General features: G+C 51.7%; 1 protein-coding gene across 3 annotated transcripts in view; it reads right to left on the bottom strand.

Moving 5' to 3' along the window:
- The window catches only part of SLC24A1 (solute carrier family 24 member 1), a 44173-nt gene that overhangs the window by 21551 nt on the left and 4580 nt on the right, over positions 1-18042 (bottom strand). For 2 of the 3 annotated variants that reach the window (XM_070054388.2, XM_089310597.1), the window contains exon 2: positions 8158-10171. In XM_070054388.2, coding sequence (XP_069910489.2) covers positions 8158-10041 — 1884 coding nt within the window. In that variant the 5' untranslated portion in view covers positions 10042-10171. Of the gene's footprint in view, positions 1-8157; positions 10172-12693; positions 16194-18042 lie in introns of those variants that run through there. The other variant, XM_070054387.2, reaches the window with a different exon arrangement.

Below are 18042 nucleotides of genomic sequence, written 5' to 3'. Positions count from 1 at the left end.
TCCATCATTTGGTTAGTAGCCATCTTGGTTATTAGATCAGATCAAGAACTTTGGTGCTTATGGCCCCAAAGTGCAAGAAGAGTGATGCTTACAATGCAAGCGCCGTATAGAGAGGGGTTAGTGACATCTAAGGTTTCAGGCATCCGCTGGGCATCCTGGAACACATTCCCTGCAGATAAGGGAGGACTGGCCTGTGTGTGTGCACATGTGAGTGTGTGTGCACATGTGATGTGCATGTATGTGTATGCTGAATGCCCACAACAGCCTCCTAACTGGACTCTGCTTCTCTTCTGCTACAATTCATTCTCCGAACAGCTGTTAGGGAGTCGCCATTTAAACGGGATTCTCATTATGTTATTCCCTGTGGAGCTTCAAATAAGCTCCAGGCTCCGCATGTGACCCCTGCTCCCACGCTCCTTCCTCTCCTGGGGCACCCTTCACCACGCTTCCTCTGATGCGCTCTCCATACCAGCTCCACTCTTCCCTCTAACGCGTCAAGTTCTGTCCCAGCCCTGAGCCTTCGCAGGTGCTATTCCTTCACCCAGGAATCCTTGCCATGGAACATGGGATGATTTTCCTCCTCATCCCTACACTCCTCTGAGAAGCCTCCCCTGGGGGCAGGCACTTGGCACCGATGCCCGTATCAACAGGGCTCGGGGTCCAGCCCTGCCTCTTCTTCCAACCCAGCTTCCTACTAATGCACACCCTGGGAGGCAGCAGGTGACGGCTCAAGTACTTGGGGCCATACCAGCTACACGGGAAACCTGGATGGAGCTCCTGGCTCCTGGCTTTGTCTTGGCCCAGCCCTGGCTGTTGCAGGCATTTGGGGAGTGACCCAGTGGGTGGGAGCTGTCTGTCTGTTAGTCTGTGTATGTGTGTGTGTCTTTCTCTGCCTTTCAAATAAAGTGAAAATTATAAATAAAAATATTTATAAAGTAAGTCCCTCCTGTTCTTGCTTCCTAAAGGGACTGCTGCCTCCAGTCCCTCCCTGCCACACACACTGTTTCTCTCATTCAGCACTGTCACATCCTGAACTTATCTTCTCAGTTCATTGTATTTATTTATAGTAGGTATGCCCACTCCCCACACTGAAAAACTTCATGCTTCATATTGCCAATAAACTCAGGTGGCAGAACACATAGAAATCATGCTATTCTTTTTGGAATACCATGAACAACTGAATTCCTATTTATTCCCTTCAGCTGCACTAGGAGAAAACATTGTGTTGTGGGAACGCACACAAAAATCTCCCCTACAAGCTTACACACATCCACAAAAACAAGCTGGTGGCCTAGGTGTGGTCAGGTGTTTGAGCTTTGCTGTGAACGTTTGTTTCTCACACATCCATTTTGTCATCTGCTCGCACCCACTAGCAGGTGAGTGCTGAAGGCTGAAGAAAATTATAAGAGGAAAACAAACCTTAACATTGAGAATTCTACTCTCACTATCTTTTCCTGACAATTGGAGTGAAACTGGCTACTGTTCAAGAAACAGAAGGAGGGGACCCCTCTGCCCAGTCTAGGACAGGTTCTATGGCAGCGGAATGGATTCCCTGGAGCTGAGAATGGGCAGTGCGGCTTCCTGTCCTCAGCTGCCACCCCGCACTCCCCAGCCCCCGGGAACACACACAGCAGGCAGTTGGTTCTACAGGATGCTGAAAGGAGTCCTTGAGGGCCAGCGCTGTGGCATACAGGTAAAGCTGCAGCCTACAGTGCTGGCATCCCATATGGGTGCCGGTTCAAGTCCCAGCTGCTCCTCTGCCAATCCAGCTCTCTGCTATTGCCTGGGAAAATGTGGAAGATGGCCCAAGTCCTTGGGTCTCTGCACCTGCTTGGGAGAACCAGGAGAAGCTCCTGGCTCCGTATTGGCCCAGCTCCAGCCATTGTGACCATTTGGGAAGTGAACCAGCAGATGGAAAACACCTCTCTCTCTCTCTTTCTCCCTCCCTCCCTTCCTCCCCCCCCCCCCCGTCTCTCTGTAGCTCTGCCGAAGGAAGGAAGGAAGGAAGGAAGGAAGGAAGGAAGGAAGGAAGGAAGGAAGGAAGGGGCTTTTGGGATAAATCTGTCAACACTGACAAGGATAGGGAGGACCAGTCCCTAAGGAGGTTTGTCCACTTGTGGTCTTGCTGGTTGATTAACTAAAAAAATATTCTACAAAGAAGAAAATAGCCTCGACTGCATTCAGGGAAGAATGGAAGGATTTTCCCCGGAGTTTCACCTTCCAAGGTATGCCTAGGGGCAGAATGTGGGCGTGGGGCTTCCCAAGGAGCCTGGAGAAGGCTCGTTCTCTGCCTTGCAGCCCCCTTGCCGCTGGTACGCTCTGGGGCTGCCCTGCCCATCACACAGCTCATGCAGGTGTTGGGCTCTTCCTAGCTAATCATAAGACTCTGTGTATAAAGAAGGGGCCCCCAACTGGGCAGGCCCAGGGCATGTCAGAGTGTCCGGGTTCAAGTCTTGGCTTCCTGCTAATGCACACACTTGGAGACAGCAGGTGATGGCTCAAGTAGCTGAGTCCCTGCCATCCACGGAGGAGACCTGGGTTGAGTTCTAGCTCCCAGTTTCCTCCTGGCCCAGCCCTGGTCTTTCAAACACCAGCAAGGCATTTCAGCCAGCCTCGTGCCTCCACCTCACCCCCTGTTGGCTTTCTCTAACTATGCGTGATCAAAACAGGTCCAAGATTCATCATTTTTGACCTGAGTAAATATATTTAGAGCTTTTAAACGGAGTATAAAATCTCAAAGAGCGCTGAGTTAGACTGCATTGGTAACTATATTTACATTTGCCATTTCCTTACTGGGGTCATGAAAGGCACCCTCAAGCCAACATATGTCAACCTGATACTGTTGTCTGCAGTGTTTGTTTTTTCTTTTTAGCCAGTAACAAGAGAGACTCTGTAACACATAACCTAAGTCTGTGTTTGACACTAAGTCATTGGTCTTTTTCTAGAAACGCTGATTAGAATCAGCTCCTGTAGTCCTGATTCTGGACACTCAGAGCAGGGTAAAAGGCAGCAGACTCCAGTTGGGACGCCCATCCGGGAACGGCGGGAACGGGCCGGCGACTCTTCAGTAGAGGAGGAATCGTTCTCTGCTGGCTGTGTGTCAGGGAAGAGAACACCCAGCGCATGCTGCGCTCGGTGAAACACCTGCGCCGCTCCCAGTTGTTGGTTTATCTGGCTGCTCTCAGCCTCAGCGACAGGGCTGCGTGCTTGTGGCAGGAACCTCACGGCGGCAAAGTGTGAAAGATGCGCTGTCCAGCCTGTACAGGAAGCGCTTGCCAGCTCCTGCCTCAGTTCACCCCCCTCGCATTGCCGGTGAGCAGAGCCAGGTGGGACTCGGTAGGCTCGCTTCAGTTAGTGCTGTCTATGCCTAGCCCTGCGACCGGGGCACTGATTTGAGGAACTGCACTGACTTGCCCAGGGCCAGAGGGGAGCTTAGCAGTGGCACCTGCGTTAGAACCCAGATAGAGCGACTGCATTTCCTCACTGCAGAACGGGGTGTGTGTGGGGGGGGGGTTCTCTGTCTTGCAGCTGTGACCCAGCCTCCCTGGCCGCCTGCCTTCCCAAGGCGATGTGCTAAGAAAGGACTCACTGGAGGGGAGAGGTGTGACCCAGTAGGTGGCAGTGGGTGTTTGGGCAAGGTGTGTCCATTTTCATAGGTAAAATACTTGACAGAGGTGATTACAGACTTACATTATGCCACAAAATTTTTTTTTAAATTTTCAGCATGGTTTACTAGATCAAAGGTTGCGTTTCTGTAGAATTGCTTCATAAATTCAAAACAGAATGGCTTGCCCCCACAGTCTGTCAATGACATACATGATGATTGATTTTCCCCTCAGCAGGTCATAAGTCTGAGCCAGCCAGCACAGCTGTGAAGGTACAGTTAAGGCTGTGAGAAGCCCAGGGGTGGGCACCGTGGCGCAGCAGGGCGAGCCGCTGCATCCCGTAGCTGAGTGACAGTTTGAGTCCTGGCTCCTCCCCTCCTCATCCAGTTCCTGAGTAGACAGCGGATGAGGGCTCCAGTACTTGGGTTCCCGCCGCCCACATGGGAGACCTGGATGCAGTTCCTGGCTTCTGGTTTTGGCTGGCCCAGCCCCAGGTGTTGCAGGTATTTAGGGAGTAAACCAGCAGAATGAAGAGTCATTCTTTCTCCCTCTCTCTCTCTCCCTGCCTTTCAAATCTTCAACTAAAAAACCCTCCAAATCCACAATAGTTAAAAACTATCTGAGAAGCAGAGAGGCAGAGTTGAGAGAGACAGACAGCGCCTCCCTTCTGCCTGCTCCCCAAATGCCTACACCAGCCTCTGGCTGGGATCCAAGCCAGGAGCTGGGAACTCAACCCAGGTCTCCCAGGTCGCAGGGCAGGGGTGGGAGGCAGGCTCCAATTCCATAAGTCATCACCGCCGTCTCTCAGGGGCTGCATTAGCAGGGAGCTAGAGTCAGGAGTGAGGCTGGGGGACATCAGCTTTTAACCATTAGGCCCAACACCTGCCCTGGACTAATCTTTAGAAGAAAGTTGTTGGTGCCGAAAAGTCCTAACTACAGGCTCTTAATTTTAAATAAATACAGATCTATAGTTTCAAGTACAGGACAGGCCAGTACTTCAACACACTTTTTAGCAAATAATGCTGTCAGCTAAAAATCCTACTTCATCTGTTTCAATAAATAGATGAGACCAGAGTTGTAATCAGCACCCGGCTTCCTGACTGGCAAACAGCAGCCATTAAGACCCTTGAAGGCCGGCGCCGCGGCTCACTAGGCTAATCCTCCGCCTAGCGGCGCCGGCACACCAGGTTCTAGTCCCGGTCGGGGCGCCGGATTCTGTCCCGGTTGTCCCTCTTCCAAGCCAGCCCTCTGCTGTGGCCAGGGAGTGCAGTGGAGGATGGCCCAGGTGCTTGGGCCCTGCACCCCATGGGAGACCAGGAAAAGCACCTGGCTCCTGGCTCCTGCCATCGGATCAGCGCGGTGCGCCGGCCGCAGCGCGCCGGCCGCGGCGGCCATTGGAGGGTGAACCAACGGCAAAGGAAGACCTTTCTCTCTGTCTCTCTCTCTCACTGTCCACTCTGCCTGTCAAAAAAAAAAATAAATAAAAAAAAAAAATTAAAAAAAAAAAGACCCTTGAAGAGCCTCTTAAGTCGGCTACACATTCTCTTTTGAAATCACAATTATGCTTCACAATTATGCTTCATTTTCTTGGAAAGCTTTTTTTTTTTTTTTTTTAATTTATTTGACAGGTAGAGTTAGACAGTGAGAGACACAGAGAAAGGTTTTCCTTTTTCCATTGGTTCACTCCCCAAACGGCCGCTACGGCCGGCACACCGCGCCGATCCGAAGCCAGGAGCCAGGTGCTTCCTCCTGGTCTCCCATGCGGGTACAGGGCCCAAGCACTTGGGCCATCCTCCACTGCCTTCTTGGGCCACAGCAGAGAGCTGGACTGGAAGAGAGGCAACTGGGACAGAATCTGGTGCCCCAACCGGGACGAGAACCCGGGGTGCTGGTGCCACAGGCGGAGGATTAGCCTAGTGAGCCACGGTGTCGGCCATGGCAAGCTTTTTAAAAAAAATGTATTTGAGAGGCAGAGGGAAAGACAGACAGACAGAAAAATAGACACAGAGCTCCCATGTACTCCCCATGTCACTCCCCAAATGCCCAAAACAGCTGGTTCTGGGCTGGGCTGACTCCAGAAGCTGAGAACTCAATCCAGGTCTCTCACATGGGTGGCAGAAACCCAAGGACTTGGATCATTACCACTACCTCCCGGAGTCTGCACTAGCAGGAAGCTGGAGCTGGAAGCAGACTTGGGCAGGCGCTCTGATGTGGGGCATGGGCATCCTAAGCAGCATCTGAACCCCTCCCACCCCCACCCCCAGGCCCCTTTTCTTAAATCTATTTGAGAAGCAGAGATGGAGAGCACGGACTTTGCTTTGAGGATCTAGCTCTGATGAAATGGAAAATTCTGAATTTTTTATGTTTCAATAAAGGCAGAGCACTCTGAAGGACCAGAAGGCAAAGCAGAGGCATTCTGGAAACTATTGGCCATGCGTACAAGGCGGTCTTCAACAAGGACATGAAAATGTGCATGAGAAAAGCTATGCATAGATTTCAAAAATTTTTTCGAGCCAACATGAACATCGTCTAGTTCCATCTTCCATGAATTTTTCCAAGCCCCGAGGAGCAGGGTAGGGCAGCGGGGCCACCCCCTAAGCAAGGCCTGCCCTGAGAACCTCATCAGGAAGCCCCCCCACTTCCTCATTTTGAGCTGTGCAGCGCTGACCCTCCCTTTCTCTGCCTTGGGCTTTGTGGAGCAGCAGGGCCGTGGGAAATGCACTGAATGTGGGGTTAGGAGACTGCATTCCCGGGCCGTCCTCCTGGCTGTAGGACCCAGGGTGGGACGTTTGTCCTTTCTGGGCCAGCAGTAAATGAGGCAAAAGGAGCTCGTCTGACCACTGCTGTGCTGGACCCTGCCGGCAGGCCATTGCCAAGGGCTGTTAGTGTTAGCACCACTGGACCCTGCCGTCTCCCTAGAGAAAGGAAGGCACCTGGCAAAGGTTGCACGGCTAACTAAAGGAACTAAAGGCAAAGTGGATGAGAACTCGGTGTCCTGGCCCTCAGTTCTGTACTCTGGCCAGAATGCCATGTTGTCTCAAAACTTCTAAAGCAGGGTGGGCATTCGGTCTTGCAGTTAAACCACCAGTTGGGATGCACACATCCTGTAACAGAGTGCTGGGTTCAAATCCCTTTTTCATTCCTGATTCCAGCTTCCTGTTATGCACCCACGTGGGAGACCAGGAAGAAGCTCCTGGCTTCGGATCAGCGCAGCTCCAGCCGTTGCGGCCATTTGGGGAGTGAACCAGTGGATGGAAGAACTCTCTCTCTGTCTCTACCTCTCTCTGTAACTGTCTTTCAAATAAATAAAATAAATCTTAAAAAAAATGTACATCCTGGGAGACAGCAGGTGATGGCTCAAGTTGTTGGGTCCCTGCCATGTAGGAGACCTGGACTGAGATCCTGGCTCCCAGCTTTGGACTAAGCCTCAGCTGTTGCCGGCACTTGGGGAATGAACCAGCAGAGAGGCTCGCTCGCTCTCTCTCCCTCTCCCACCTGGCCCTTTTGTGTGTGTGTGTGTGTGTGTGTGTGTGTGATTCTCAAATAAAAAGAAAAAGTCTAGAGGAAATGCATTTAATCTCCCTGGCCTAATGTACTCCCAAATGTTGCTGAGTTCGGTCTCCATCCTGCTCACTCATCAGAACTGCTCTGGATTAAGTAGCTAAATCCTTCCACTGTTTGCACGCAAAATTCTACTCGTTCTAGTGGCTTCTCTGAGACCTGAACCCGGCAGGCTGGGAGCCACCTCTGGCCTGAACTCACTCTTGGGAGCAAGAAAGAAGAGGGCTCGTGTCCCCTAGGGCACCCTCCCTTTGGAATCTCAAGGAACAGAGGAGTCTGGGATGAATGCTCAATGATCACTTCCTCCTTCAATCTCCTACTCCAGGTCATCAGATCACCCAGTGAATCTAGCAGGAAGGTCCTTCCAGGTTCAGAGAAGTTACTGGAAAAAAGTACCTGCTCTCCAGTCAGCACAGAGACAGGCCCGGCCCCAGGGCTTGTCACAGGAGGAGTGCGGCTCCTGTCTTCCCCAACATTTTAGAATAAATAAGCCCCTCCCTCCTCAGACCTCATCCAAGCCACCAGCAGCCCCCTCCAAGTCTGGAATGTGAACAAAATGGATTAAATGACAGCGAGGGTGCCAGGTGAGCCCAGAACACCATGTACATAAAGTGCACTTTTCCTGCCACACAAAGCCCAAGTGTGATGTTATTTCCTAGGACCCAAGTCTGACCAGCCTGGGTTCAAATCCTGGCTCCTCTACCTATTTGCAATGTGATTCCAAACCAGCAGTGTAACTGCTTTAGGCCTCCGTTTCCTCCCCTGACAATGGGCATCGTGATATCAACCATTTTAAAGGCTGATTAGGAGCACAGCCACAGATACATGAGTGCCCAGGCACCCGTCTAGTGCTCAGGCACCCATGGGGAGAACAGGCAGCCGGGAAATGTTGGTTGCCAGGGAACCAGAGCACCCACCTCTGGCGGTCTGATCCAGCACCTTCTACTTCCCACCTCTCCACCCCAAAGGGGCTAGAGAAGCCTGTCCTTACCTTGCTGAGGTCTCCCAGGGCCATGACCTTGGCCAGGGGCCTCTTGCTGAGCTGCTCCTTCACCCAGAGCTCTGTCTGCTTGTTCCACTTCATGGCGAATACGTAGAGGGCGTAGGCCAGCAGCAGCAGGAGGCTCTCCCACCAGGCAATGAGGCTGTCCAGGAAGAAGAGGATGAGCATCGTCAGGTCCAGGATGTAGAAGGAGACATCGCGGAACAAGGGCCACCAGGTGAGGTTGAGGATCTCCCGGGAGAAGAGGGCGCAGGTGCCGATGACAAAGAGGATATTGAACACAGCAGAGCCCACGATGGTGCCGATGCCCACGTTGCTGTGGGAAATGAACACACCGATGAGGGAGGTGAAGAGCTCGGGGGCGGAGCCTCCAGCAGCCATGAATGTGGCACCTGCCACATCCTCGGAGATCTGTAGCTTATCTGTGATGACGCCCAGAGCTGGAACGAAGTACTCATCACACACGATGGCCAAGGCCACAAACACATACATCATGCCAAAGATATGCAGGACCACCCAGCCCTGCTGCCGCTCCTCCACGCTAAATAGGTCCGGGGGGTACTCTGCCTTGGAGTGGAGGTCTGGCCAGCCAGGGGGCTGTATGGGGGTGCTGGGACTGGGGGCCTCGGGGAGTAGCACTGTTGTCAGGCCTGGGGAGGGGCTGGTGGGCACAGCTGGGGCTGGCTCCACAACCACACAGTGACGGACCTGGGTGGTTGGATTTGCCCTGAGTTTGGGGGTTGCTGAGGTTCCAGGTGCTGTGGAAGCTTTCCTTGCCAGTCCCCTCATGGTGGTGGAGGCGGTCCTGATAGGGGGTGCACTCGTTCTGGGCATGGGACTCCTAACCCTCCAGGCAGCAGTGGAGGCCTTGGGGTCTGCTGGGCTGCTGCGGGTCATGGTGCTCACAGTCACTCGCTCCTCAGGGATGGCCAGGGAGTGCTCCAGGACTGCTCCCTGGGGAGTCGGGCTGTCCTTGCCCCCCAGCCTCCAGGGATCAGTTACACTGTTCTTTTCCGCTCTTCTGGGGGTGGTTACGGCGGGTTTTTTAATTGTACTCCTTGGAGAAGTCAAGATGTTTGTGTCCACATCCTGCATCAGCAGAGCTGGGCTGTGCTCAGCCGTCTCCTTGAGAGCAGTGCGGGTAGCTTCCTGCACTGTTCTCTCCGGAGGGCTGGTCTCCAATACCTTATACGTTGCCGTAGTTTGGCTTTCTTTCACGGTTGTCCGGGAGGCAATGGCGTGGCTGGTTCCCACCGTCGCGATCGCAGATGGTGTCGAAGTGTGCACCACTGCAGCAGGTGGGGGTGGGGTGTACCTCTTCCCCGTCCCCCTGGCTGCAGCGGGGCTGGAGCTCTTCACTTCTCGCCGGGGTGCTGGGGTATAACTTTTTACGGTTTGTCTACCTGAACTTGAGGTGTAGTGATGCAATACTCTCCCGGGCGTTGGCGGGATTCTTTCTGTCCCTGCGGCTGTTGGGCTGGGGTGAATCTCCGGAGTCGTCGGAGTGGTCTTGGCTGTGCGTCTGAGCATACTAGGGGTGCTCTCTCTAGTTTGGCTAGGTGTTGCTGCTTCGTCCCTGCCCGCCGTGGCTTGGGGTGCCAGCATCTTATCCTCCATTTCAGAGTCAGCCTCTGGAGGGTCCCTGCTCGCTATCATAACCCTGTCACTGGGGAAGCCCCTGCTGGCCAGCTTTACAGGCTGTTGGAAAGAAACGTCTGCCCATGGGGAGGGGAGGCCCCGAGGTCTCCTCAAGTGCTGATAGGTGGAACCAATGATCAACATCCCTAATAGGAAAAGGAGGCGACTCCAGTGAAGCCGCCTCAGCCGGAGCAACCGCCTCTCCTGCGTCCCCATCCTGATCAGTTTCCCCATGGTGGTCAGTTACATCCGGTTACACAGGGCTCCTCATTCTGTCCATGGAAAACTGGAGGCGGCTCTAGCACTCAGGTTGCTGATCAGGGAAGATTTCTCCATGCAGCCCAGGTGAGGGGTATCCAATAACCTAGGGGGGAGAAAAAAGAAGTTATTTGTCTCTAAGAGGGGATCTGGGATCCCCAACACTGTTATTTGGAAAAGCCTAAGGGACACAAAGGTCTCACACAGGGGGCTTGTCCTGCTGGAGCAAACCATGCCTGCCCCCGTCCCAGGAGCAATGCCCGCTCTTGGGGGAAAGGGATCCTCCTGCTGTGCAGCCTCCCACTCCTCTGCTGCGTCCCGATCTACCCAGTCCCCCCTGACTCTCTGCAAAGGGTCTGCCACTCCTCCTCGGGGCCTAACCTAAATTTCTAGGAGCTTAGTCATTCACAGTTGGTGCCCAGGCCTAGGTCTCAACTTACCAAGGCCAGGAAGGGGGCAAGGAGACAAGATTTTAGGCTGCAGACAAAATGAGGCAGTGGTGGAGGGCAAGTTGAGGACATTAAGACCCCATGTGTTTTGGGACTGATTTAAAATTATTCCACTACAACAACCAGAGAGCACAAAGCTTCATGGTCAATGTCATGAAGCTTCCCCAACGCTGTGGCATGGTGTGGTGTGGCATGGTGTGGTGTGGTACAGTATGATATGGTGTGACATGGTATAGCGTGGTGTGGAGTAGTGTGGTATGACATGTTATAGTGTGGTGTGGCGTGGTGTGGTGTGACATGGTGTAGCGTGGTGTGGCATGGTATGACATAGTGCAGTATGGTATGGTGTGACATGGTATAGTGTGGTGTGGCCTGATGTGGTATGGTGTGGTGTGGTGTGACATGGTGTGGTGTGTCATGGTGTAGTGTGGTGTGGCATGGTGTGACATGGTGTAGCGTGGTATGGTATGGCGTGTTGTGATTAGTGTGGCATGGTGTGGCTTGTGGCATGGTGTGACGTGGCATAGTGTGGTGGGGCCTGGTATGGTGTGGCGTGGTGTGGTGTGTCATGGTGTGGCATGGTGTGACCTGGTGTAGTATGGTATGGTGTGGCATGGTGTAACATGGTATAGTGTAGTGTAGTGTGATGTGGCATGGTGTAGCATGGTATGGCATGGTGTGACATGGTATAGCGTGGTGTGGTATGGCGTGGTGTGATATAGTGTAGCATGGTGTGGCTTGTGGCATGGTGTGATGTGGCATTGTTTGGCATGATGTGATATGGCAATGTGTGGTATGGTGGGGTATGGTGTGGTGTGGTGTGGTGTAGTATGATGTGGTGTAGTACGGCATGGTATGGCATGGTTTGGTATGGTGTGGCACAGTATGGCATGGTGGGGTATGACGTGGCATGGTGTGGCATGGTGGGGTGTGACATGGCATGGTGTGGTGTGGTGGGGTATGACATGGCATGGTATGGCATGGTGGGGTGTGACATGGCATGGTGTGGTGTGGTGTGGAATAGTGTCGTGTGGCATGCTGTAGTGTGGTGTGGTGTGGAATAGTGTCGTGTGGCATGCTGTAGTGTGGTGTGGTGTGAGAAATGCAGGGAGTGAAGTCAAGGGCCTGGACTCTCAGCTCTGCTGTGTCATCCTGGACAGGTGAGGCTTGGTGCCTCATCAGTGACACAAGCATGACAAGGTCTATATTGATCATGCCAGGACATCCAGGGAAGGGCAACTGAGTATCAGAAGTCAAAAGGAGACTTGGTTCTCACTGTATCTCCTGTTAGTTTGAACTTTTCATCATATACATGTTGTAACATTTAAAATTTTAGTGGAATAATCACAATACTTACATAACATAGCAATAATACCTATGTTACAGAAATGCTGACTGAGCAAATACACAGAAGGTCTCTAAAATGCATGGGACCCACTGGGTTATTCTTACGCAAGGCTGCAGGGAGGAAGAACATGAGAGGCCCTCAAACAGTCCTCAGTGCATAAAGGGCATTGAGGCCCAGCCCAAGTAAATGCCATTAAATTTCTAATCAATGTCCATGCATTATTATAAAACAGTAACTAGGAATGACAGGCTTTGCAGACAATAGCCATATATGTGAGGTCTTCAAAATGTTCATGAGAAACACATAAAAATTATCCATGGATGTCAAAAAAAATTTGCACCAAAAAAAATTCTCTTTTGATTCTATTTTTCTAAAGTGCCCTCTATTTTCTGAAGTACCCTCATACTGGAAGAGAGCTGAATAACCCATAGGATCTAGCTGGTACAACTCATGTGAGACATGAATGAAGACACCGAAGTCCGCAGAACAGATGTGACTTGGTGACATCACACAGCCAGTGTGCAGCACGGTCTATGGGCCTTCAACTCCCCAGCCTTCCCAGCACCCCACACGAATGAGACATGCAAAAGCAATTGTCTGAAAAAGCAAAAGAGGAACAAGCAAAAGGAGAAGCAGGAGCAAGTGAGCGTCCTTCTTTGTCCATGACTGCTGTTAACTCCTCACTCTGCCCCTTACCATGAACTCAGCACTTTGTAGCAAGCCCACGTCTCCCTCCTGCAGACACTGGGGGGTCTCTGTGCTTCCCGTGTGCCTGAGTGAGAGCGGAGCTGGCACTCCCGTTGGTCCCTCCGACCTAACCACATCATTTACCTTCAAACCTCGACGTCTGGGTGTCTTCTCGGTGCTGGAGACGTGTCAGAGTCCACTGTCTCAAAGAGTGGGTCTGATGCTGCACAGCAGGGAGCGCCCCAATCTCCCGTCCCCAGCTTCCCCTGTGGAATCCTAATTCAAGGCAGGGTCGAGTGTGAAGGGCATGTCAGGGGAAGAATATCCGATCCCGGCTAATACCCGCCTCCTTTAAGAGGCTTATCAGGGCATTGCACAAGTTCTGGGTCCCAGAGCCTCTGACCAAGCCAGAGGGGGTGGACCTTCCACCAGGGACTTGCCATGGGCCCCTGGGGTCAATGGAGAATTGGAAGAACTTCTCAAACCCGTTTCTAAACTATGGGAACAAGAGCTGGTCCAGGGTTTTCATGATGAAGCAGCAGAAAGATCTGGAAGGAGTCAGCTCTGAGGAAACCAAGGGAAAGTGCTTGAGGCTTAAGAGATCAGAAGACTGGGTTAGCACAAGGTTCCGCTTGCTACTGGTTGACTCTAAAGTAAATGTGAGACAAGAAGCCCTGTCCTACCTATCTGTAGGGTAGATGTGCAAAAGCAAAATTAAAAATGAGCAACTGTGGAGAGAATACTTTGCAAACTTTCCAAATTTTTAAGATTTATTTTATTTATTTGAAAGGCAGAGAGACAGAGACAGATACCTCCTATCTGTTGGTTCACTCCCCAAATGCCTGCAATAGCCAAAACTAGACCAGGTGGAAGCCAAGAGCCAGGGACTCAATCCAGGTGGGTGGCAGGGGCTCAGTCACTTGAACCATCACCTGCTACCTACCAGGGTACACATAAGCAGGAAACTGGATGGAGAGCAGGCCTGGGACTTGAACCCAGGTACTTCGGAATACAAGATGGGAGTATCCCAAGTGGCAGCTTAACTACTGTGCCAAACACCACCCCACTTGGCAAACTTTAAAACATGTCATGTGTGAAATACATTTTAGTAGTCCTAAGGAAATCCTTTGGAGAGAAGGCACTGGCAGATCTCCCCAGAACAGTCTGGGATGTCTCAGACAACCCAAGGAGTTGGCTCCCTGAGCCTCCTGTACCCCTAGCCCACGACTTGGTGCTGATCAAAGTGGGAGTGGGATAGAGCAGGGGGGACCTTGTGGCCCTCCCGTTGACCTGGAAGCCATTTCAGTCATCAGCTGACTCAGCCTAAAGTTACCGACTGCCCCCTCTCCGTTGCCTGCTGTCTCCAGGGTAGGTGGATGGCATGCTGCTTTGGGTTACTTTCATCTGAAAACAAGTAACCCCTCCCAGACTGCGCTCCTCATCCTGAATAAGCTGGAACAGCACGAAGGCAGCTGTCACGGCTGCTGAAGTCCACTGTAGTGCGCACTCCCCTGCAGAACAGCCAGCCTCATCTCTGGGTGCCTAGAGGCTGCTCTAGGTGTTGGGAGCCTGGAGAGGGGTGCTGAGCTCTGCTAGTTATACTGCTGGTAGCAGAGCCCAATCGTTCCTGAGGCCACCCAGTGGACCCCTCAGACTTTAGGTATTGTGTCCTGCACAAGCAGGCTGCAAGTTTGTGCAAGCAGGCTGCCAGCTGTGCTGGAAAGCTTCTTTCTGGACCTGCCCCCCTCTCCCCCACATAGCTCCCTGTACTGCATGTGTAACTTGGCCACTTTAATCACAAGTTAGTTGCAATCTTCCACCCAGAGCTAGCAGGGGACTGGCCGAGAGAGACCCTAAGGAGAATGGGGCTGTCTCCAAGAGATTCCTGCTATTTCCATGAGCTCCAAGCCAATCGACATACATATGTGAAACCTCATCCAATGGGCACCCCTATTAAATGGTCCAATGAACAGATAGTAATGCCTTAAAAACCCTGGGCACTTCCTGAAAGTGAGTGTCCCATTCCGGCCCTCCTCCTGCTCTCTCAGACCAGATGTTCCGCTGTTGCTTGCCAATCAAATAAAAGTTTCCACTTCTTTGCAAATTGTTACCTTGCTTTTTGTTTCTATACTAAGCTGAGGGAAAGAACCCACTAACTGGCTCCTGCCACTGCCCTCCCCTCCATGACCTGTAACAGTTCCTTCCCTTTCATGCCAACTGTCTGATACAGTCTTTCTGGCCCAGAAAGACGGAAAAAGGAACACAATTCACAAAGTGGAATTACAAGTGACTTTTTTTTCCTGGAATGATCCCTCTATTATTTATGTAATATCAAAATTCAGGGACTGGCGTTGAGTGCACATCCACATCCCCTATCAGAGTGCCTGGGGCTGAGTGCCACCCTGCTCCTCATTCTACGTTCCTGCTAATGCAGATCCTGGGAGGCAGCAAATGATGGCTGAAGTAACTGGGTCCCTGCCACCCACATGGGAGAGTGGACTGCCTTCCCAGCAAGGCAATGAGCTTGGCAGGACAGCAAGGAGGCCCTTCCTCGTCCTCCAAAGCTTGAGGCCTTTCCCATCGTCTACTAACAGAAAAGGAAACTGTCTGACATGGAAGGTCTGTGCCTGAGGCTGGTTTATTTCTAGGTCCGCATCAGGAGTTGACAGCACAGTTGCACAGTGGGAAGTGGACAAGATCTGATAGGCATGGCACATTAAAATGCCTCCAGGGCCTGGGTACAGAGAGATAACTTACATTCCCTCTCTTCAGAGAAAGTGGGGAGTGTGGAGGGTTGTGTCTGCACTGAATGACCCACTAATAGGCATTCCAAGGCCCAACAGCAGAATGTGAAAGAGCAAAGGAAATGGGTTCAGGAGCTAGATTTACCCTACAAGTACTACTTTGCAAGCACTAATAAAGTAGCAGGCCTGACTAGGAACAAGCTTCTCAAGGTCTCTCATCCTCAGATTCCTTATTTACAAAACCAGAAGGGGTCGGCACTGTGGCACAGCAGGTTAAGCTGTGCCAAAATCCCCTATCGGAGTGCTGGTTTAAGTTCCAATCCAGTGCTTACAATCTGTCTTCCTGCTAATGTGCCTGGGAAAACAGCAGATGAGGGCCCAAATGATTGGGCCCCTGTAATCCATGTGGGAGACCCAGATGGAGTTCCTGGGTCCTGGCTTTGGCCTGGCCCAGACCTGACTGTTGTAGTCATTTGGAGAGTAAATGAGCAGATTGAAAATCTCTCTCTCTCTCTCTCCCCACCACCACTCTCTCTTTTCTCCCCTACTCTGCCTTCCAAATAAATATTTTTTAAAAAATGCTTCAACAAACAAACAAAAACCAGGAAAGTGCAGAGGGGTTGTGGTGGTGTATTAGCCTATCAGCTGGGAAGCCTGCATCACCTGTCAGAGTGCCTGGGTTTGATTCCCAACTCCAGCTCTGCCTCCTAACCCTGGCTTCCTGCTAATGCAGGCGCTGGGGGGCACTGGTGATCACTCAAGCGCTGGGTCCCTGCCATCATGTAGGAGAACTAGATTGAAGCTCTTGTCTTCAGCCTGGCCCAGCCCAGGCCTCCTCTCCACTTGTCTCTCTGTGCCTCTCTAATTAATTACCTATTTTAATTAAAAAAAAAAAAAAAACAGGAAAGACAAGCTTTCTTGTGCCTGCAATGCCAGCATCTCAGATGGGCACTGGTTCAAGTCCCAGTGGCTCCTCTTTTTTTTTAATTTATTTGACAGAGTTAGAGAGAGAGAGAGAGAGAGAGAGAGAGGTCTTCCTTCCGTTGGTTCACTCCCCAAATGTCCACAACAGCCGGAGCTGCGCCGATCCGGAGCCAGGAGCCAGGTGCTTCTTCCTGGTCTCCCATGCGGGTGCAGGGCCCAAGCACTTGGGCCATCCTCCACTGCCTTCCCAGGCCACAGCAGAGAGCTGAACTGGAAGAGGAGCAACCGGGACTAGAACCCCTGCATCCATATGGGATGTCAGCACCACAGGTGGAGGATTAACCAAGTGAGCCACAGCGCCGGCCCCAACCGCTCCTCTTCTGATCCAGCTCTCTCCCGTGGCCTGGGAAAGCAGTGGAAGATGGCAAAATGCTTGAGCCCCAGCACCTGCGTAGGAGACCTGGATGAAGTTCCCGGTTCCTGGCTTCTGTCTGGTCCAGCCCTGGCTGTTGCAGCTATTTAGGAAGTAAATCAGCAGATGGAAGATATCTCTGTCTCTACCTTTTTCTGTAACTCTGCCTTTCAAATAAATAAAATAAACTGAGAGAGAGAGAGAGAGAGAGAGATACAGGAAGAGGGGCTGGCACTGTTTCATAGCAGGTAAAGCTGCTGCCTGGAACACCAACATCCCATATGGGCGCCAATTCGATTCTTGGCCTCGCTGCTGCACTTCCAATCTAGCTCCCTGCTAATGGCTGGAGAAAGCAGTAGAAGATGGCCCAAGTGTGTGGGCCCCTGCACACACTTGGGAGGCTCCTGGCTTCTGCCTGGCCCAGCCATTTAGGGAGTGAATCAGCAGATGGAAGATCTCTCTCTCTTTCTCTCTCTCTCTCTCTCTCTCTAACTCTGAGTTTCAAATAAATAAATAAATCTTTTGAAAAAAAAAAGAAAGGAAGAAGATGAGAGGGGGCTGTGGTGCTGTGACATAGTAAGTAAAGGCCACCATTTGCAGTGCCAGCATCCCATATGGACACTGGCTCCAGATGCTCCACCTCCAATCCAGCTCTCTGCTATGGCCTGGGGAAGCAGTAGAAGATGGCCCAAGTCCTGGGCCCCAGCACCCTTGTGGGAGACCAGGAAGAAGCTCCTGGCTCCTCGCTTTGGATTGGCCCAGCTCCAACCATTGTGGCCATCTGGGGAGTGAACTAGCAGATGGAAGACCTCTCTCTCTGTCTCTGCCTCTGCCTCTGCCTCTCTGTAACTTTGACTTTCAAATAAAAAAAATCTTTAAAAAAAAAAGGAAAAAATTGAATTAAAAGCTTGCTTTGTTTATTTTTAAGTAAAGTTTACTTTTTTAAAGAATTATTTATTTGAAAGGCACAACTACAGAGAAAGAGGGAAAGAGAGATCTTCCATCTGCTGGTTCACTCTCCAAATGGCCACAATGGCCGGGGGTGGGCCAGGCCAAAGTCAAGAGCCTGGAATTCCATCCAAGTCTCCCACATGTGTGGCAGGGGCCCAAGGACTTGAACCATCTTCCACTGCTTTCTCGGGCAGTGGAAGAGCTGGATCAGAAGTGGAGCAGCTGGGACTCAAACTGGTGCCTACATGGAAATCCTGATGTTAGAATCACCATATTACCATACCACCAGCCCCATAAAGTTTATTTTGGTGCAAAGTATTTTTGAAATCCACACATAGCTTTTTTTTTTTTTTTTTTTTTTTTTTTTTGACAGGCAGAGTGGACAGTGAGAGAGAGAGACAGAGAGAAAGGTCTTCCTTTTGCCGTTGGTTCACCCTCCAATGGCCGCCGTGGCCGGCGCGC

This window comes from Oryctolagus cuniculus, chromosome 12, assembly GCF_051225735.1.
Source record: "Oryctolagus cuniculus isolate XC-2025 breed Fujian yellow rabbit chromosome 12, ASM5122573v1, whole genome shotgun sequence".
Classification (NCBI taxonomy): domain Eukaryota; kingdom Metazoa; phylum Chordata; class Mammalia; order Lagomorpha; family Leporidae; genus Oryctolagus; species Oryctolagus cuniculus.
Note: the sequence above shows the minus strand (reverse complement) of the source record. Positions and strands in the feature narration are given on the sequence as shown.